The sequence below is a fragment of the Heliangelus exortis genome, chromosome 16 (genome assembly GCF_036169615.1).
Source record: "Heliangelus exortis chromosome 16, bHelExo1.hap1, whole genome shotgun sequence".
Taxonomy (NCBI): Eukaryota; Metazoa; Chordata; class Aves; order Apodiformes; family Trochilidae; genus Heliangelus; species Heliangelus exortis.
In genome coordinates, this window is record NC_092437.1 from 6085316 (window position 1) to 6108454 (window position 23139).

At 36.8% G+C, this 23139-nt stretch overlaps 1 protein-coding gene across 1 annotated transcript in view; it reads right to left on the bottom strand.

Moving 5' to 3' along the window:
* Positions 1 to 8134: 8134 nt before the first annotated feature.
* VAPB (VAMP associated protein B and C) overlaps positions 8135 to 23139 on the bottom strand; it is a 29630-nt gene continuing 14625 nt past the window's right edge. The window contains exons 2-6 of the mRNA XM_071760221.1: positions 21435 to 21587; positions 14764 to 14867; positions 12839 to 12919; positions 11537 to 11713; positions 8135 to 9414 (exon numbers count right to left, since the gene is read on the bottom strand). Of these exons, the coding sequence (XP_071616322.1) occupies positions 9256 to 9414; positions 11537 to 11713; positions 12839 to 12919; positions 14764 to 14867; positions 21435 to 21587 (674 nt within the window). The 3' untranslated portion in view covers positions 8135 to 9255. The remainder of the gene's footprint in view (positions 9415 to 11536; positions 11714 to 12838; positions 12920 to 14763; positions 14868 to 21434; positions 21588 to 23139) is intronic.

Genomic DNA, 23139 nt, shown 5'->3' on the forward strand with positions numbered 1-23139 from the left:
GTTGTGTGCAGGTATTTTTCTTGATTTATTTACATAGTGTGGAAATGTATCAAAATAAACAAATGTTCAGATACCACACAGGGTAAGAACTCCTCTAAGACCACATATCTTTCAAGTGGTGATAGGATTAACATGATGTGACAAGTTACAACATCGAGTACTTATGCAAAAAACACCTTGAGAAAGCTCCCACCTCTCTCATAGCACTCAGCTCCAGCAGTCCTGGATGCTTAGGCACAGCTCCACAGCTTCACATGATGGATGGGCTATGCTGACTAAACTTCCCTATGAAAGCCTCATCAGGAGCCTCTTTGTCCTCTGTTTCCCCCCCTTTAAGTATACTTCTGAAAGAAAAAAGAGCCATGAAAAAGCTATTTGCATAAATATCATAACTTTTATTGTTCTTTTCACAGTTTTTGGAGAAACATTCCTAAATTACACAGTTATTCTCTCAAGAATTTGTGCCTTTTTCCAATTTGAATTTGCCTGGCTTCAATTGCCAGTCAGTGATTCTTGTTGTGTTGCTCTTTTTAGGATCAGAGAGCTGCAGTGTTCAGTATTTTTTCCTGTGAAGGTACTCGTGCACTGTAATCAAGACATTCTCAATTTTGGTAGATAAACTCAGCCAACTGAGTTTCTCTCTTTCTCTCTTGAAGGCATTTTCACACTCCACCAGTAATTTTTGAATCTTTTTTTTTTGCATCCGTTCCAATTAGTCAGCTTCTCTTTTAAAATGTAAATATCCAAATTGCATCCAAAATTCCCAACTCTCACAGCTGAGACATACAGAAGTACAATCACTTAGTGCTAATGGTAATTAAAAAAAAGAACACATTCATTAATCTTTTGCCTTGGGATTGCACAGGGAACACATGGAGCTGTTACTCTAGTCCTGGGTATAGGTATTTTTGTCATGATGATTTTATCAGTAGTCATTTTATATCCACCTTCAGTGATCTGGAACCACTGAATCCTACTGGGTCCCAGTAGAACTCTTCTATAAGCATCCCCATTTCATTATGGTTCTCTTTGAACAACCCTCTAAAAGGTGTGACTGGCAGAACACATCAAGCTTTGCAAGGGCACAAATACACTCAGTTCACTCTAATCCCAAAGAAAACTGAAAACCAAAGACAGAATGAAGTGACTTACATCATGCCCCGACATGAACATTCATCTCCTTTTTGATCTCTTCCCTGTGGTGCCAAGCTAGCCAAGCACTGCCCTGTCTGCTGTCCTTATCTGCAGCTCAGAGGTTGCCTCAGGCATCTTCCTTAGAAGCACTGATACAAGGTTTCTAGACCTACTGAATTTAAAAATGTTGATTTTTAATATTGAGCACTGCTAATGCATGACATCACCTTCCCACTTCTCTTACATCATCATTAGCAGTTTCACCACCTGCAATTAGTCATGGTCATTATCCTACTGCAAAGATTTCCTCTAAACTTCAGCTCTACCACCCTCTCTAAGCACTCCAACCCATACATGTTTCCTTTCCCTTGGCTGTTGCTTTTCTTATTCATTTTCTACACTTCCTAACTCCCATTTTGAGTTGATTGCTGTCTGCTTCCTTTTTTCTTGTTTGTTTTATATTCCTCTACATCAATTTTTCCCCTTCATTTCATCACTGAAACAGGATGGGCAGTTAGCCAAAGCTGTCCCCTTTCTCAACTGCAAAACTGTTGGGGTTTTGGCCACTTAACAGCTTTCACTTAGAAAACTGCCAATTCTAATTCTTTTTCCCATCTAATTTCTTCTTCACTACTAGACTTGATAGTGAATTTGCTCATCTGTGCCCCTTTGAAGCACCAGCTACATTTATTTCTCAGCACTGTGCATGGCTGCATGCCAAGCTCCAGTGTAATCAGGATTCCAACTCCCAGCTCCCAGTCCTATGATTCATTTATCTTCACCTCATGTAAACAGGACAAAACCAAACAGCTTTACATTTCATGTCTAACACTCTGTTAGAGAAACAGGTCTGTGACACAGGCAATGAATGTCAGCCCTCAGTACTGGATTCCTTTCAACTGTACAAAACCAGACCCCTTTTCATTGCATCTATGAAGAAAAAGCAGGCTAAGAGATGTCCTGGCAGGTGAGTGCCAGCTGAAGTCAATGATGAGTCTTGGGCAACTCTTCCCCATTCACTTCTTCCATATTACTCAAAAAAAGTTTACTAATTCTTAACCACCCCAAAAAGCAGATAAAAAGAAAATAATTTCCAGACATTTGCTGGCTTCTTGCATGAACTCTGAGCATGAAGGTTTTTTGTAACTTCTTTAATATCACAAGTGACTTAGACAAGTTGCCTTTGCAATTTCCCACTTCATTAGCAGGCACAAAAATTTCAAGCATGAGCTGGGCTTGCCAGACAAATATCATCATGGGTCTGATCAACTCTTCACAGCTCAATTAATAGCAACTTATTTTTCCCATTCACCACCTTTGTGCCCCCATGCTTAAAATGCCTTAAAAATGTATTTTGCACTGTAGATTTCCCAAGTAATTCTTAAACTGAAACAAAATTAAATGCTTCTGGATATATTACCAGCATTAGGTTGGTGCTTCCTTTGATAATCAATCCACACTGAAGAGAAAAGCCTGCTTTTTACTGTAAATAAATTTATTGCATCGAAACAGCAGAAAAAAGCTGAAGACAGAAAGGAGAAGGTTGACAACACACACTGCTCCAAACTCTAAAGGGAGCGAAGAGGAAAAAGGAAAAATTTGATCAAAAAGGATGCAGAAAGGTGAGTGGTTCCCTGGGATGGAGGAGACACCTGGGAGCAGAGGGAGCAGTGTTGAGGGAGGGCTCTGCCAGACAGCCAGGAAGCCACCAAGTGCTCCTTTGGGCCCCATGCCCAAGACAGGCAGGTAGGGAAGTGCAAGACTGGAAGGCAAGGGGAAGAAATAGACTGATATGGAAAATAAATAGGCAGCAAAGAAGAAAAGCCACTTTAAGATGCTCAGCCGAAAATCAGTTTCTTTGCCAAGATGCAATAAAGGAACAAGGATGACTTGGATTAAACCAAAAGGCAAATGGAGTGAGATTTGACAGCTCCAGAATAGATCAGGGAAGAAACTGGGCTGAAGAGCCAGCAGCCTTCACGGAGCTCTTTTGGGCTCAGAACTGAAGCAAAAATTCCTGGCTCAAATCACACTTCTGTGTGGCCTGCCTGGGAAATGCAAAAACAAAAGTGCTCAGCTGCTCACCACTATGTGGGATGCTTAGGTCAAGAATGGGGGTCCACAGGCAGAACATAAAGGATTCCATCCTGACACATGCTCGGGCTACACACAATAGCCATGATGCTATTTTTTAACTTCAACTTTTAAAAACCAAATTATAAGTATCTGAAGATCATTTAAGATTACACAAGATCATGCACACAAAGTTGGGCAGCTTTGGACACTTCCTGCCTTGCTCACTCGCTGAGTAGGTACTGAGGGCTTGAGCAGACACTGCAGAGTACTCACAAAAAAGCAGCCAAACCAACTGTACAAACTTGGTTTTGCCATTTCCTAACTTCTGAGTGCTTGACTTTGTACAGCCTTAATAAAGGTCTCTTAAAAGTAGTTGTGTGTGGATAATTGTGTGGGGGAATTTTGCCAACTCAAACACGAGGGAGTTCAAGAGGCTTTTCTAATCTTGTGAGTTTATCCACTGAAGAAAAAGATTTGATTAAAAATATGAAGTACAGCTAAACTGGGAGCAATACTTTACTACAGGCTGTTCTTCAGTTTTTCATAGGCACTTCAAATTCTTGAAAAAAAATAATCACAAAATTAGGAACTTAGAGGAATGAAATGTACTGATGCAGAAACACAAACAGAAATGCCAGATGTATAATGTCAACTTGTAATATGCAGCTTCAATTAATTCTTCTTAATTCATTTGTTTTCTTAACTTCTTTTGTTTTGCCATCTGGAAAAGGCCATTTTCTAATGACAGATCATAAGAGGAAGGATTCAAAGTTCAAGTTTGCTTCAAGGAAAAGCAGCCTTATTTTCTGGACTCATAGACTCAGCATTCTTTTTCTTGCTTTCATTCAAGTAGAAGCTTCTAGACAGCAAAAAAATCTAAATGGAAGTTTAGTAAAGCTTTCTGAAGTTTTACTCTTCTAAGTAAAAATGTCAAGACAGTTCTGTAAAAGGAATAAATCCACAGGAAACATCAGAGTAAATGAAAGGTACAGAGGCATTTTGGAAGGATGCACGTGCATACTTACTAGAATCTTATATGTAAGAGATTTCTGGCTCTTTCTTGTGTTATTTTAAAAAACAATCTACAGTTATCCAGTAAAAAAAAAAAAAAAAAAAAAAAAATCAGCCCATTAATAAAACAAGCAAATTTTATAGTTAAGCAGACCTGAGTAGTGGAAACACACAATTACTTTGTCCTCTGAAGCTAATCAAAATAAAAGTCAGTAACAGCACAATGAGTAATGTCACTTTTGCACTGACACCCATTTGACAAAAGTGATTCAGTATACATGGAAGCTGTCAGCATAATACAAAGGAATCTTAATTCATCATGTCAAAGGACCAGCATTTCCCTGTGTGAACAATAAATCCCACTGTTTATCTAATTGTAATGCAAGATTTATACTGGCACTGTATCCCATGCTCATCTTTTAATGAAGAATGTCTAGAGAACTGCTAGTTCTCACTATATGAGGAAGCAGCCTTGCTCAGTAGTTGCTCATCTTTCCAAAATGCTTTAACATTAGCTTACATTTAGAAAATGTATAAACCAAATCTGTAGACGTGAATCTGATGAGAAAGAACAGTAACTTCCACATAAACTACTGAACTAGGATAACAGAACTGGTCTCATTCCTGCAGATTACTTTTTTATAGTAGTGTTTTAGTTGCAAGAAAAAAAAAATATTCAAATATGCACACTACAATTCACTTGCCACCTGTCCCTTCTCAACTTGCTCACTTGAGGTTTTGAGTAATGGATGCTTAACCCATTTCCAAACAATGAAAAAGTGGCTCTCCACCCCAGGCTGCTCCAGTGCTCCTGTGAAGTACTATTGCAGCTGTAACACAGCCACAACAAACATGGAGTTCAGAGTGTTTGTTTTACATGTGCTTTAATTTAAAACAGAGGGACTGTGGGCTCTGTTCTTTCCTCTGTTCTTTTCCTCTGTTAGTCAAAAAAAGAATGCAGGATATGCTATGCTAGGACATTATGTAGAGCAAGAGTATAGTTTCAAAAACTTAGAAAGCTACAGTTAAGTCACTGTCATTCCTGAGAATTAAAGTGCTTCAATGAAGAAACAGAAGTGTCAGACACATTTTCTAAGGAAAAGGGATGATATAGTTTTCTTTCATTAAACAGCTGCAACTTCAAGTATCCTAGAACATTATCAATTTTTGTGTGCACACCACTGTATAAATATGCTGACTGTTAAATCAAGATTATAGTAAGAATTCCAAGTATACAACGTGCAGTGAATAAAAACCCTTTACAGTTTATTCTTGAGAAAACCAGTGATTTGCAAAGTGAGCCCACTAACAGCATTTCAGGACAAAAAAGTAACATGGAATACCACCACAATCCTGCATTTTTAGAAAATTACATTATGTTACATCAATCTCTCTCAACAGGAGAGGGGCTCTTCAGTCCCCACAGCTACTCAGCAGTCACCTGAGCTGGGTGCCTACCTCACATATGCAATTGTTCCAGTTGTGCATTCACAGCCAATTACTACCAATGCAGAGCAATAGTTATGATCATTCATGCATGGAGTATTTGCTTCAAGGTGTGGATAACTACAATGAAATAGTAGAAACCATTTTCCATTCATTTCTTAGTACTAGGCTTCTAGACATTTCAGATATTACCAAATCTGCCCAAAGAGTACAGACAGGAGTGTAAAGCTACAAAATGAAGACCACCTAGGCAGCCTCTACTGGATCTTCCAAAAACTAAAAACTAAAGTATATGCAAGGGGGCATCTTAAAACAACAATAAGGACAATAATTGAAGTAATAACTTAATTTCTATCATGTATTGATTAGTTTTCTAATACTTGGTGTTGTGCTGGGACACCAGACAAAAATCTTACTTAGAAACTCTCATTCAGGCATAACTTCCTGAGATATACAATGCTCTCCAGAATAATTCCCTTTCTACAAATACTTCATTTAGACATTTGCTCCTGTGTCATCAGGTAAGAACAACTTACAAAAGATACAAGTGGTTTAAGACCATCCATCCAACATATTTTTGCAATAGACTACACTTTTAGGAACCTTGGAATCAAAAACATCCTTAGATTTCTTTCTAGATATGCTTATGAAACAGACAGATATGAAACAAAGGTCTGGTCATACAGCCAGGTAATGATTCCACTTGATCAGTCATTTTATTTTAGGCTTGGCAAAAGCAAAGCATTACCCAGATAAGCCAGTGCTACTGTCTGTTCAGGCTGTTGTCAGAAATGGTTACAAAAGACCTAAGAAGTTTGTTAAATTCCTAAATATAGGCAGCTAATTGAACAATCTTGTTTTGGCCTAATGGTATGGCTGAGCCCCACATGCTCAGTCCTTACCAACAGATCCTTAACTGAGCTGCTCTGTTGGCCTTCTTGATCTTGTGTTTTTATGCCATCTTGCCAAGCATGACAGTGTTTTCTGGGACTTCTTTATAATCCTGGAGTGCAAGCCACAAGAACAACTTCGCTCTCAAATGATTTTAAGTTCCAAGTGAAAACTAGGAAGTGACTATTGAACACTGGGAAGAGGACAGGTATTCTGCTGGCTTTTTCCTTCATCTGGGAGCTGCCTGTGCCAGCAAAGTCAACTGTGGAAGGTAACAGCACAAGTAACATTTGCCTGAAATATTTCAGAGGCCAATTTAAAGCTTTGATCCCCTCCCTTCACCCTGCAAATTTTTTTAAATAAACTTTTTTTGAGGCTTTTTTTCAGCAGAACAAAGGAGCCTCAAAAATGTTTAATTTTTTTTTTAAAGCAAGTTAGAAATTCAGCTCTACTGTAACAGATTTTTAGTGAGATCGAGATATTTACAGTTCTTAATACAGCATAGCTCAGTTACCCTTCAGAGAAGGTTTTATAAAATATATTCTAAAGCAAAGAAAACAAATTTTGCAACATCACTTACAACCTTGTCTTTCAGAAAAGGTTCTTTTAAAGTGTTTCATGGAGAAGTTGTCATTAGCTTCTCCTGCCCAGAAAATATCTTCTTCTTGATCAGTTCCACCCAATTTGCCACACTGAACTCAGTGCTTCGTTCTTTCCAGCTCATCTCCCATCTTCTCTGCCCTTTACAGCCATACCTTAACAGCTTTGTCACTTCCCTCCTGAGCAGACAAGGCACCAGCATTTTAAAATGCTAAAGATATATGTCTCATTTCTGTTGAATCTTCCAGAAGTACTTCCACAGCTGTGTTCGTAGGCTGAACACACTGATTAAGATTTTTTCCTCCTATTTTCTTATTAAGCCTCACAGAAAATTTTACTTATTTGCACTTTCAAAGCAGGAAGCTCTTGGGACAGAAGTGTAACAAATATAAAGGTCAAGGAGTGCAGCAGACAGGGTGCAGTGCAAACAGCTTTTTCAAGAAATCACAGGAGTAATAAAGGAATGAAAGAAGTGGCTTTTAAAAGATGTGTCTTAATCCTGAAATGTGCTACGAAAACTGTTGTCAAACATGGTTTTTGGACTTACCATCAAAGAATACATGGGAATTTACCTGCTTCAAAAGCTATTTCATCTACTGAAGTCCAATATGGTAAAACACCTTGACTTTATGTACTTTGTATTGTAAGTATGCTTAGAAACAAAATTAACTCAATCTTATTTTCAACATGCTACCAAGCATATTAACTACTTAGCTACTGAACCCAACTAGACTGAAAAATGGGAAATTACCTTGTACCTCAGCAGTCAGCATGGTTATTTTGAACAACAATTATGGTTATCAAGCTCATGATGGCGTTGTTTGAATTGATTTTAAAATTAGGCTGGAAAAAAAAAAAAATCATCCTGAAACAAGGCTGCAAGTTTCCTTATGCCAATAACAAACTAAGTTGACAGAGAATATTGTTTCCTCCCCACCTCTAAAACTGTGACAACATGACAAAGTAACAAAGAACATTAATTTGGGGGCTTTATTTAATTTTTCTTCTTTTTTTCTTTTTTTTTTTTTTTTTTTTTCTTTTTAAGATGCTACATAGTCAAACAGGATTGGTCTTTTACGGCATAGGACTAGTTTACTACTAATATTTTTTCCCCTAGATAGACTTATTTACATACAAAAACAGTTTCCTGACCACTGTTTCTCCAATGCTCAGATGATCAAAACTCCCAACAATTGTGTAGTGCTCAAAACACCAGGAGGCAGAAGAATCTTGCATCACTACAGCAGCAAATTTTTAGTTCTAGTCACTGGCTTTAAACAGGTGCCTTTTCATACCATATAGTATTAGTCAATTCTGTGACAATAAGGAAACATGAGATGAAATACATTAAATAAGTTAAATATGCATTAAACATCTCTGAATAACATTTTAATTCAACTAAATGAACCAACAGCAATGTAGCTTGGTCCCTTTGTGAGAACAAGGCATTGACCTTTATTCCAAGTGAGCGCCACACCAGCCAACAGACGTCTCTTCATGATGCCTTAGCACATTCAGCTTTGCCACATACAATTCTTTTCAGCTTCTCACTATTCATTTAAGTGCCAAGAAATTGGTAACTTGCACAGAGTTGAAGACACTGACAGAAACTGTTAAATTTATGAGCAGAATGGTGGATTAACATATTTTACAGAAGTTATCAACACCTCCTGCCTAACCCAGCTCCAAACATCCAGTAGGGCCAGCTCCAGCAGTGGAGCAATATGTTCTACTTTTCCTTTTTTTAATTTTTTTTTCTCCTTTTTTTTTTTTTCTTTTTTTTTTTTTTTAAAAAGAGGTAATCCAGCAACATGTACCAGGGTCTAAGAATGTTTAAAATGACATATACAATATTCCATTGTAGTGTTAAATCATGATTTTCTCCCCCTCTTCATCACTAAAGCATATTCTCTTTCAGTCATTGTACATTTTAAACTTTCTAGATTATGTTACAGAGTATTTGTGCAGGGGTAATTTAAAGGCAAGACCTGTGAGATGTCATACATTAATTTTTTTTTAAACATTGTTATGAATAAATTTAATCCAATGATATGGCAGAACCATCAAACCAATTAACAAATTTCCAGCATGCTGCCTCTACAAGGCTATTTTTCCTATAATTACACCAAAGACAAAGAACAAAACCACCAAAGCAAGTAGTCTGGAGCTGAACCCTTCATCCTTGACAACTGCTGCAGAAGCAGATATTGGGTTGTTTGTCTGGGGTGCCTTCCTCATCCGCAGTCCATCTTCTTCCTAAAGGAAGAGATACTGATTACTTCTGCTGAAAAAAAAAAAAAGCTGTAAATATTCACCCTTGTCATGTTTATTTTAGGTGGGCATACACCAATAGGCAAAAACTGATTTATAGATAATTTAGAGCTACATTTTCTGGACTGTCCTGAGAACGAAAGGGTAGGAGAGAAATTCTGTATCTACTTGACTAGCAGAGCAAAAAAGACAGGCTCCTGGAAGTTTTCTCCTGCTGACTGAGGTAACAGGGGAAGCAATGAGGAAGCCTGCAAGAATACTTGTCCTAAGCCAGGACACAGCTCTGGAACTTTAAAAAATGGTGGAGGGAATGGCATGAAGATGCTTTTTTCTTGTTCTGTAAGCAAATCCAGTACTGTTGGGGAGAGACTGCTTTTCAATACAACTAAAATAGGTTGTGATAAATATGCAACTTTAAAGCAATTATACTCATCATTCTCTTAGTTAAATGTCACAAGCACATTTTACCAGCATTTGAAGGGAAATCCATTTCCCTCATCATATTAAAACTGACATTTTGACATGAAACTGATGGCAATAATTAGGATATTTTTCTGGTATGCTCTCTTGGTTTAAAAATGTATGAGACAACAGACAAAACATCATAACATCAGATACTATTGTTTCAAGTGGAGACGTGGCCCTGATCTTGATCTAAACTGCTGTGCAGCAGGGCTGTGTGTTAGAACACTCCATTCCACAAACAGAGCACTTAGGAGAGTGAGTCCTCTGTGACCTAATTTGTATACAGCTGAAGCAGTGTTAGACTTTATGTGATTCTGTGTTATCCTGTGAAAGTGTAAGATACTGAAACAAAAGGCTCCAGTCTATGATTTAAAAATACTCAAGAAATAAAATTGTAATAAGAGCTACCGCAGCCTTAAAAATTGTCAAATAAATAAAATTTAGAAGGCTCAGTATATCAATGTTTCTCACTTCTAAATTTAAAGGGGCACCTCATGTTAAAAAAAAAATAATTATTTATTAAATGTCACAGATCACCTGAGATACCTCACTACTGCAGTAAGTCTGGATGGGGGCAACTGACTTTTGTAAGCAATAAAATGCTGTTTATCTATGTAGTAATTTTACAGCTAGAAACAACACATTTTCATTTAAAATATTTACACTTCCTTCTGACAGTGACTCTAGCACTGTCTGGCGACACTGACAGCACCTGGTGGCTGGCAGTAATTTAACATTGTTTTCTGATGTGTGACAGATTTTTCTAACACTGCATAAAGGGAACAAACAGCTCACCGTTTTAAGATGTCACTGTGAGATATCAGCTCAATTCTAGGTATCTCCTGTAGAGTGTTTACTCAAGACTAATTTGCAATAAAATAAAATAAATCATAGAGTACTTAGAGTATTGTGAGATGCTGGCAAAACAAGAACACAAGTTAAGGTCATATCTTAGATATATGCATATATTATTTCTATGTGCAAAATTAAACTGGTTTACAAATGTTTATTAATTTCTTCATGCATCAGCCAGCCAAGAAGCCTCAGCTGATGGAACAAGAGTTGCTTTTATTGGGCTCCAACAGTCACAAATTCCAAATGACCACTGGTGCCATTATTTATGAAACTAGACATTAACAACAACTAGCATTACTGTGAAATGTTTTTCAGCTCAGTGATAAAGACTACTCAATAACCTGATTTCACAGAGATGTGCTGGATATGACAGGAAGCATGTTTCCTATTAAATCTGTCTCACTTTGGTTATTTCACCTGCATATTATAATATTACAGGTGCTATATTACTCAAACAGTCAGTATTAGCACAATATTGCCCTCAAGCTCTCATCAGATTGAGAAAATGGCCAAATTCAACACTGAATGCTTAATTCAGACTCAGAAAATCAGGTGGGAAAAGAAAAGATAGACAATTCATTACTTCAGGTTGCTATCCAATCAATTTCTCTGACTGCATACTCTTTTCAAAGGCAGCATTGATTTCACCACTTTTTCTCAGTTTATAGAAAGAAATCTAAATTTCCATTTATAGACAGCATTAAAATACAGTGCCAAGGTCAGGTAACCAAACCTGAAAGGCTTCCTTTTCAGGAAAGGTAAATCTGAAAAGAAGAAGAATCTTTACCTTAAACTGTTTATTCTCCTCCCGTAACCTCTGAACTTCTACTTGAAGCCTCTTATAGTCTTCCATTACTTTCTTAACTTCAGTGTCATCCAAAGAAGAACTTATTGATTTAGACATAACAGAGGAATCTGTCTTTGTTGCAGTTGTGGATACAATTTTATTTATTTCTATGTCATGCTGTTAAAAAAGGATAGAGTGATTTTTGGTTAGTTATTAACACCACACCACACACAACTGGTATTTAGGATGAGACACAGGTAAAATTGTCTGTGCACACCTGAAGCATGCCTGTATCAAAAGAAATAAATAACATTTCTCTTTTACACCTAATTGCCCCTTTCTGTTCCACAGAAAACACCAGATCAGCAGCAATAAGTGCAGACAGAATAAGCTCAAGTTTTAAGTCTCCACACAAATAGGAAAGGAAATATCCTTTTCCACAATATGAATGGGAGTGTATTTGCTCAAAGTCTCATCTGATTCAGATTTTTTCATTCCTCTCATCACACCACTGACACAGGGAAGTACCCTGGCCTTTAACGTAAGCACCTGCTTTTAAAGGAAATGTTTGCTGTCTGGAGCAGGTGGAGCAGCCACAGTGAGACTACAAAATACTAGCAGTAGTAGTAGTATAGTACAGTATAACAATACATAATGGTAACTACAAGCAGCCCAACTACAAGCAAGGTAGAACAATTGTGCCTTCAGTACCTGCACACTAGGCGACAGCTTTCAATCTGCTGAATTCATTGGCAGTTCTACATTTGACACCACATAGTCCCACTAGAAATTAATGAGTTCATTACCCTAACAAAAAAGAACTCTGCAATATTATAGCTACTAATTGCATCATAATCCCTAACTAGTTTTCTACCAATTTACTTGCTAAAATCAGTGTTGTATCAAGGAAGCAAAGGGGAACACTTACAGGCAAATTTATATTGGTGACTGTTACAATTGCTTTAGTATAAACTCAAGCTTTATAACCATCCATCAGCAGCTTTCAAACTTTTTAAAAAATATTTTTTTTATCCTGCGATCTTTCACTAAATAAAAACAGATCAACTCAAAGATTTTTTTGTGCTTGTGCTGCACTGACACTGTTGTTCAAATAATTGTTAGTTACATTAAGCATCACTAAGATTATAAATAGCTTGTGTTTTCAAAGGGTGATGCTATCCAGCCAGTGAAACACAGAGTTCTGTCTATTGATTCTATGGCTGTCTGTATAAACATGCCATTTTGCATGATTTGCTGTGGTATTAAGTTAAAAACACTCAATATGCATCTGAAAATACTCACAGGCTTATCATTTTCCGCTGGTAGCTCAAACACACACCTAAGTTTCGAATCCATGAGTTCTTCTGGTTTTGCTTCTTTCCACTGGAATAATTTAATATTAGTTTAATATTAAATATATTAGTATAATAAGAGAGATGGAAACTGCAGCATATTATGTAAACAAAACACATCAGCTTACTCAGGAAATTCCACAGGTGTTTATCATGCTACCATTGCCACATACATGATGAATAATGAAACGAAATATGTTACTGAGTAGTACCATAAAGAAAGACCAGATCCTACAAAGGAAATAACTTTAAATAGTCTGAAAGTTACACAGGTAATTTATGAGATACCTGGGAACTGTGCAAGAGTAATTAGCATAGATAGGGGGAGCTATGGTCCTGATTAAAAAAAATAAAAAGAGGGTGCATTGAAAGGAAGGGAACAATTAAAAAACTCAAATTAGTAACACTGTTAGCTCTGAAGTATTTGCTCAGCAGAGTTCCTATTCAAGCTTTTCAAATTTCTTATGAGGTTTTCTTCCTGCCTGGTATGAACTACAGGACCATTCTTCCTTCTCTTCCTTTTTACTACCTTATTTTTCAACAACAATGGCTAAACAGTAAGAGATGGGCTACATATCAATAGGGACAGCCTTCCCCTTTCATTCTGCTCTCACCTTCAACTAAGGAGTTTACAATAAAAAAGTTTCCTTCCAATATTTTTTGGGGGATTAACATTCATAAATCTTTGTTGGTATCAGCTGTAACCCTGAACTAGAAACACTGATTCATAGTAGCAATGTACAAGAAAGTGTCCACATTTATGTGCTAGAGGTCTCACACACTGACCAAGCTTCAGGTTGTACAGGACTGGTCAGCACATCTCAAGAAGGTGTCAAACTATGGCTTAACCCTTGTGCAACCTGAAAAAATATTTGACTCATCCTCAATAGCTGAATCGTACTTCAAGCTCTTCTGTGGCTGAAATAAGAATTCTATTTTGAGCTCGTTGGCTGTCTGCAAAGTGTTGAAAGCTTAATAGTGCTCCAGTAATTTGTCTCACCTGTTTATCTGGCATAGGAAGAGATTTGGAGAGTGGTAACAAAACTGAGAACTGAACAAGTGTTATAAAAAAAGAAACTGTATTGGTCTAGAGTGCTCTGCAAAACTGAACAGGACATCCAGGCTCTATCCTAGCAGACTAACATTTTTCATGGGATAAATTAAATCATAAATCATAAAAATTAAAGAGTAAAAGAAAGGCAGACTGGCTTATCTCTCTAGTGATGTAGACTTTTTATTACTATTGCTGTTTCTCCCACTGGATCCTATTTTTATACCATTAAAGAAATATAGTTCCATAAATCTCTTTTAGAGTGCTGTAGCTTTAAAAAGCTATTCAGAAGTGATGCATATTGTAAAAACTACAGTAAAAAAGCCATGATCCATACTCTCAGGATTTTTGGGGTTAGCCTTTTTGTTTTTTAAGTAATAAACAAAAATACAAACACACAACTGTGAGGGCCTGGTTCTTGCTGGGAAAAGGAACTGTGCAAGAGACTCAAGACTGAGAGTACCAGCATAAAATATAAAACATGCCACAGATTTAGAATATATTCTAAATGTTCTTACATATATAGTTCAAGTCAGCCCTTCTAAAAATTATATATCTTGAAAAAAAAAATACAACTAATTAACTTTTGTTTCCTGTCTTGCAATCCTATTACTGACAGCAGCATTCTTAAGAAGAAAACACAGATACTAAACTTTTTTTTCAGTGCAAGATTCTTAGGGTTGATATAAACAGAAAACACCTTGACATGCACAGGAATGGAAATGTGGCAAAGCTTTCAAGGAACATTCCAGCATGTTCCAACAAAAGGTCTTAAAAATTATACAGTCAGAAAGAAATACATTTAAATTAATTTCAATACTTACTACTGCTTCCATATCTGAAGTATCAGCTGGAGCAAACATAGACTGAACCATAAACTTGTGTTTACTTTTCTCATTAGGGTCATAGTCAAAAGGCTGTAGCATCACTGCAAGAAAAAGCCAAAAAAACATGTTAACATTATTCTGATGCATAGTCATGCACTGACAATATAGTTATCAGATTTGAAAATTTGAAAACAGATTTGAAAACATTAAAAAGACATTTCTATAAGTTTTCAGGCTGTATGTCTCTTATGACCAAAGAAGCAGCTGAGATCAGGAACATCACTTAAATCAAAATTTTAGATGAAGATAAGAGTAAAAGACTCCTTCAGTCTAGATTTTTGTCTAAGTGTTTTGGAAATGCTGATCACTATATGATATTTTGTACACAGCTATGGCAAGATAATAATAGCAATTTATAGTGAATAGAGCAATTTACATACTGTCTGGGACAAAGGGAAAAACTCTCAAAAAAATTTTTTTTTTTTTTTTTTTTTTTTTCCCTTCTTCCATCCTTGGGCTAGAACTAATGAGCTGGCATTTTGGATAGTTGAACACCATATTGTTGATAGTGACTGAAAAAAGCTACAGAGGCAAAGCAAAACATTTTAAATTTTGAGGTTCAAGTCTCCAGACGAAAATTTCCTCTACAAAGTTTAAGATACTCCTGGTATTTGTTCTATCAAGTACAAGCATTTAATCTTCAAAAAAATAAGCTGCTGAAAGTCTGTTACTAATTTATAACTGGAAGTTTATGGTTAAATGCTTTATTATATAAACTTCACCTCTAAGAGGTATACAAAAATTAATTTATCTACATTAAAGAAAACAAACCAAGAATAATCTCAAACATTCCAGAAAATACTTATGCAGAAAACTACTGTGTTCAGAGGACAGAGCAAGGAATGACAGGTTTGAGGGGGGTGTGTGTGCTTTTGTAGGTTTTTTTTAGTATTATGAATTTCCATGTCTTTTCTTTTTGGGTAAAGAACATGTTAAGCAACTTGAAGAGGGAGAGTTGTGCATTTCATTTACATAGAATATTATTTAATCAGAGTGGTCACTTAATAGCCCTACATTTTGTAAATGACACTGGGATATTCAGCTCCTGTGACATTAACAAACAGGATAATCAGAACTATCCACTGGTTATGGAACTTCTCCAGAGCTGCAGTTTCAACCATTTGCTTTGCTGAGTGCAACTGAAAGCTCATTTGAAAATCATTATTTCCTAAATGGTAGTGTTGAAGCCATTCTTGAACACCAAACGATCTCTGCTCTGAATCCCATTCACTGAATCATAAGAGCAAACAGCTAGAGAGGGCTTGACAGAACAAATGTTGTTAGCATTTGTATTTTTACATCAACACATGAAAGCCACACTGAAACAAATTGCTCAGCAAAGGTCTTCTAAGCCAGATGGAAAACTCAAAAATATGCACTTTGCTCAAGAGAAAACCAATCCCTTTCAACATTTATTCACATTCTTTAAGGGTGTTCCTGTGAAAGATCCATTCCATGTAAGTGCCCTAATTTCTGGAGAATTTGCTACTGTGAATGTGGCTCCTTCATTTGGACTGGAAATTACAAGAAACAGAATGATTAACATGATCTTCAAGTTTACTAACACCAGTATCCATTTGGCAGACACTTATTTCAACCTCTTTCTAAACTGATCACCCTACAGCTAAAGCACCAGAAGTATTCTAGCACAGGCAAAAACTGCAAAGTCATTGAGAGATCAATGGAATGAGAAGTAACACAAGTTCTATTTGTTAGCCTACTTTTCTCTTCCAAAATTTAAACACAAGGTACTGACCTTACGTACATCCTGTTCTGGCATGTTTCTAAAGAAATGGATACCAGTTTTCTCACTCTCCTCTTATACCCTCTATATTTTACATAAGGTTCTTGAGGACAGCAGAAGCAGTGACTACCTAACATGTTCTTTCCTTCTCCTACAACACTTTACTGGCAAAGTTAATAATGTCAGAAGCATTAAACTCTTCTGGCTTTCCTGGAGTAAACCTGCCTTCTCAAGGAACAGACGAAATCTGAAGCAAGGGGTATGGAAGGAGGCAAAACTCTACCCCAAACACCTGCTAGGATCTAGCACTCCCTTCCAGGAGCAGAAGGAACAGAAAAGTCTCCCTGCTCAGCTAGTCAGCAACCTTCCTCTAGTTTCCATCTAAATTTATCAATGGCCTGTTTACTTGGTCCCTGACCCATATTGCCCTTGTGCTTCAATATCAAAGAAGGGGAAGAGTCACTTCTAGTGCACTCCAAGACATAAATCACAGTAACTCTTGGCCTTCTGGTAAACTAAAGGAGCCAGACTCAGTGGGTCCTCTCTGGGCTAGGCTCCCCATTCATTCTCTGCACCTGTTCTGGCTGCACTGCTCTATATATGAGCTACTCTAATTATACACCCAGGAAATTTTACTAGTGCATCCAACAATAGCAGTAATACTCTCTTATCTCTTCCATTATCCATACTGCATTTGTCTTAGTCACAACCACATTATGTCAGCATCTTGGTAACCCTACCCAGCCTCCTTCACTTAATCTTGTGATTATAGCAGGGGTATTTTATTCTCCAAGTACATGATTTTGCAGTTTTTCTGATGAAACTCATCCTCTGTTTCTCTTACTGTAGCCTCCAAGGACACCCAATTCTGCCACATATCTTCAGACTCCCAACTTAACTTCATCATCAGGGTTTTCTGTGAACTCTTTCTGTGCCAAAATTGCTTATAAAAGCATTAAACAAGATCAGTACCAAGAATCATTCTCAAGAAATGCCACTAGTAGCTTCCTGGTATTACATTTCCATCCACCACATTGCAGTTTACTCTTTAAGTAGCCAATTCAATAGCCTGAGAATCTATTTTTCTTTTCTAGCTTCATGGATATTTTTCCCAAATGGCACTGAAGGAAATTCCTGATAGCCAGGATAGATCAATCTTACCACTTATATCACCTTTACATAACATACCCCAACCAGCTTCAGGCACAAGCCTCAAGCTCACTGTGTAATTTGATCAGCCCTACTAGAGAGGAGCAAAGGACACTTTTATGTACAGAAACAGGTAGAAACTATTGTATCGCTTCACATTTGTTCCATGTTTACATAACTCTTTCTGTAAAAAAAAAAAAAATCAGTAATATTAAAAATGTTGCATCTGTGAAGATAACAGCAACCTAGGGATAATGTCAGCTTCTCCCTATTTTTAGGATGCATGTTTTGACTGCTCTTTTCAGTGAGGCACTGCATGGATGGTACCATCTGTACTTTCTCTCTCCCCTGTTATGCACCTATCTGCAGACAGAAAATTTCATATGAAATTTTCACTTTCCCTTTGAAATCCATTCATGCCTCTTAGTTAGATCTCAACCTCTGAGAAACCACTAAACCAGATATCTTTGTTGAAATAGGACATGTTGGAACAAAAATGGAATGTGTGCAAATACCCTGCTTTTCAAACTATTTCAGACCACAAACAGTGAAATCTGATGACAGCACATGGAGACACTTCCCAACAGTTACATAAACTCAGCTGTTAAAATCACATGCCATAACCCAACAGGTGACAATATGGGCTACAAACCTGACATCACAGTGAGCAGCATGAGCTGGCAGGGCCTTAAATGCAGATATTTAGCAGAAGCTGTGATATGGCATAAGAACTCAGGATGTGACATCCCACTAGAATAAAGCAGGCTTTACTTTTTGTCACATTTCATGTATTTTAAAAGAGCCATTACACTAATCTGAAATAAAATGGAATAATTTTCTGATTGCTGCATGTTTTAGGGCAGAATATATATTTGCAAGAAAATACTACAGAGAGTTTCACAAGAATTTAAAGGCTTTTGATTACTACAGCCCAAAGAAGATAAGGTTTCTCCAAACTCAGCTTCAGTCAGTAAAATCCTCTCAAATTTTTCCAGAGCTTCATGCCACTATACTTAGGCATTGATTTTTTTTTTTTTTTGAGGTGCAGTACCAATGCAGTGCTGCCATGCAGCTTTGCTAAAGCCAGTCAGCAATTCTCAAGAGGACAGACTGCATCTACTAATACAGCCCAATTAGTTTAAGTGTCCAGAAGTTACTACTGAATTAACTGTGTTCTGGTAATTTTTCATCCATAGCATTTTCACTAGGTTTGGAGGACTTCAAACCCTATTTTTATGCTCCATGCAAGATTTGAATTACATCACTAAATAATTTATTCAGAAGCAAAGAAACCAATTCGATTTATTTTTCAATCCATTAACTCCAAAATCAGCCCTCTGTTCTTAAGCAACATTACTCCAAAGAAAAAATTTAACACTTCTCTCCCCTTTCTGTGAATCTGAAAATAATTCTGTTCTATAAGTTAATGAAATTTCCCCCCTTGATCCCTCCCTATCTGAAAAATCCTTTCTGTTAATCAGAAACAAAGCCACTGACATCTTTCAAGTCCAAAATTAAGTGCACGACTTAAAGGAGGTACCAGCAGTGCAGTACTATACAGCTCTATTAAGGAGAAATTCAACTATAGCACATATTAAGACAGCTTCAGCTTAGAATATGATAAAGAATTAACATTTTTAACCCCAGAATTCCATAACACATCTAGCTATAAATTTACCTTAATATATGATGTAAAGAACAACAAATGTGTACTGCTTGCATTTTAAAATATGCTAATGTAAGTACAGGCCACTGAGGATTGTTATTTATTACTAGGTTATTATCCACATGAAAATATGCAGAACACAAACATGAGCTTGTGCTGAAATATACCACAGCCATTAGTGAAACTAACTAAATCATTAATCACTACAAATAGGATTATCAGAAAAGGTAAATTTTTCAAAGCTATTTAAGCAAGAGCAAAACACGGGTTGGGGTTAGCACATCAGTCTCTCATAATGGGATACTTCAAGTCTGGGACTAAATCCATATTCTATCTGGTTTGCTGCTGGGAAGAGTCAGAGTGGAAAAGCAAGTAAGGTGAAGGCATGCTGGTGGTACAGGTAAGATGGCTTCTACACCACTTGCCTATACCATGTGCTGCACAAGGTAGAGCAAGGGGTCATTGTAAGCAGAACTTCCAGAAAACAGGCAAAGCTGAGACCAGGATGACATTTTAAAAAGCATGGCATGTGCCAACAAATGAAGTGGGCTTTTAATTCCAAAAGTTCATCTGAAAGATGAAAAGAATCCACATCATTATAGCATTAAGATAATTTATAGCTAGAAACCATGCTAATTTTCATTATCACTTTATTGATTTCTGTGCATTTAATGTGCTTGCCTGAAGCTAGTACAGATGACACAGCTTTACTTGAGAACTCATACCGAGTTCTAAAAAAAAAAAAAAAAAAATCTTAATTACTCTGTACAGAGCTTTTAAATTTACATATTAGTCATTTCAGAGCTTGCTGGATATGTGCTAGCCCTCTCCTGAAAAAGTGCTTTGCCTGACATAAACAGACAACAGTTTGCAGGATTAGAGTCTCTATACATTACAGTGTAAAGTATTTTTGTGAGCAATTTTTATTTTGTTGAAGAAAGCTCCTTAAGGGTGAGGTATTTAAATATTTTACACTTTATTAAGTAATAAACCTGAAGTCTTGATTTTTACAATTTGCTTTTTTTTTCAAGTCAAAAGCAGCAGTTTTAGGTCCAAAATTTTTTTACTCTAGCCTAGATAAGTTGGTAAGACACTAATGGCAAACCAAATTACCCATGGGTAAGTAATTTTTCTTATTATGCCAATATTAAAATATACTACAAATAATAAAACAAATCTCCATGTTTATAGGAATGATTTTCTTAACTAAAAAGTCAGTCTTTATTCATAAAGTATGCCAGTACTACACGTTTTGATAGAATTCTATATTAAAAACATGGATTGGAGAAGTCATTGAGAAAATATATTACTTTCAAGCACATATCCTCAGCAAGCTAATGTACTGACATTCTGTTGAAGAGAAATATTCAACACTTAATGCTTTTGAAGTAAGCCACTTCTTTACTTTTCCATTACCAAACTTAGGCAAGTCAAGAGCTACTGACTCATTAGAGAACATCACTAACTTTTTCTGTGGAACAGCAAAGATTTAGTCACTTGACATTTCTAACACCAAAGCATATTGCATCTTCAAGGAACACAAAAGAAGCATGGTTTGAAAGTAAATGCTTTCATTATTGGTTATATCTGGCAGTTTGGCAATAGTCTACATCTGTCTAAACTGGTGAGGCTGCAATCCAGTGAGTTTTATTCTGACTTTAATGTACCCAGCCAAGCACTTATTTGACCCTGCAGTGAGCTTGTTCAGGAAGTTAAGCTGGCAAAAAACTAACAGTACAAAAATAATCCCACAGGGAGGGCAGGGCTGATTTGGACAGGCTGGCCAAGGCTGTAATTGAACTATATAAATAATTTATGTATTTCTCCCTGCCATTCACCCCAACAAAATGTAAAAACAAATCTGTTACTGCTAGACCAGGAATAAGGAAAGTACATCTATGAAGTGGCTGCTCCTCCATGAAATCTCAATCTTTTGCTTTAAAAAACATTCAACAAAATACTTCCAGATTAAAAAAGATTCTTGGAATCAATACTCTAAGAAGTAATTGATTAGAAGAAACTATTTTCAATCACCAAAAAATTACTTACCAGAAACATTAATTGATGTTCCTGCATCAATAATTCCACTGTTAGGCCTTACACAGTATCTACGTGGTGCTGTAGTCTTAACTTTGAAGCACACATTTCTGTCTGTAGGATTCCCTAGTTTCAGATTTGTGGTGACAACATCTGTGAAAGGACCTGAGGAAGAGAGCAAAACCAGATATGAAGTCACACAGAAAGTACTTTCAAGCAGGGTCTAAGCAGTCTTTAATTCTCTCTTCACAAATCTAGGTTAATTAGGTGTTCAATTTCCACCTATGGCACATATTGATAATTTTGCACACCAAGCTGAGGATGCAGTGAGGCTCTGAGCACTCTGCCATGCAGCCAGCATGCTCCAACACTCACAGGGCAACAGCTGAAGTTGATCATTAACAGCAAAACAAAAAGGGAGAAATCACTTGAACATGGTGCCAACACCACCACATGGCATACAAACAATGCCAAATTCTCTGCTGTATCACACTTACTCCAGTCTTACTACTGAATCCTAATACAACCAGGGTTACAGAGAGATAAATGTTATAGATGGTAACAGTTTTACCTAGAAAATGGAATGGCTACTACAGATTTAGCTGCATATGTCAGCTGTACCTCCATGGAAGAAGGATTCCAGCAGGTTCTTAAAAATGCTGTACCATAACCAGCAAGACAAACATTCAGTGTGCATTCCTTGGGTTGTTTTTGGTTTTTTTCTTGTTTCTTTTTGTTCTCTTGGCTACTAGAAATGATAAGCCCAAAGAAATCTTCCTAAGATAGCCGGCCTCACCCAAGACAGGAAATAACCACATGGGAACAGAAAAATTCTTGGATGCTGAGAGCAGTGGCAAAGATTTCTGTACTAGAAAATACCAGAATTAACCCATTGTCAAGTTCTGCAACACCAAGTGCAGGTGACTAAATTTCTCACAAGCTCATTACACTTAGATGAAACTGCCCAAATACTTTAAGTTAGAGGAAAGGCTATTTCATAATAAAAGGAATAGAACCACACTTTGATCAACTGCCTTCTGCATTAAAGTAATTAATTTGATGTCTGAATAAAGTATCTTCCTCTGTCCTGAGGAGTAAAAGCAAATTGATAAAAAAAAAAATCAAATCAACATTGAACATTTCCCTGCAGAAATGACAGCCCTAAAATTTAAAAAGGGTGAAAGATGATGATGAGAAAAAAAAAATACTGGCAGGCAACATTCCATGATCCTCCTCTTGCATCACAGTTGGCTCAAAGTAACTTGAATTTGCTTCCTTTTCTGCAAATTCATCACATAAATTTGTCTCCTAAGATGACATTTAATACAGCCATAAAATTACTGCAGTACTGCAACCTTTATCCTTGATTCACTTTGCTTTCAGTAATTAGAAGGTAAAAAAACCCCAAAACAGCTCCCCACACAAATCCCCCCAACTGGACCATATGCAGCACCATCTCTGCCTGCACTCTGACCAAGCCAGCTTTGTATTTACAATGCAACCCAGTCACAAAGAAAAATAAATTGAAGCAATAAATGTTTTAGATCCCAAGACAAAGATTGCACTAAAGCTGTGTCTGGAGAAACACTGAAATGTGAAAGAGAATGAAACAAGAGCTGTCAACTTTTCTGTGTTCTGCATGTGGAGAGAGACTGAGTGTAACAGAAAATAACTGGTTAGAACAAGCCATGAGTTGTTAAAGAAGTTTAAAAAGCCC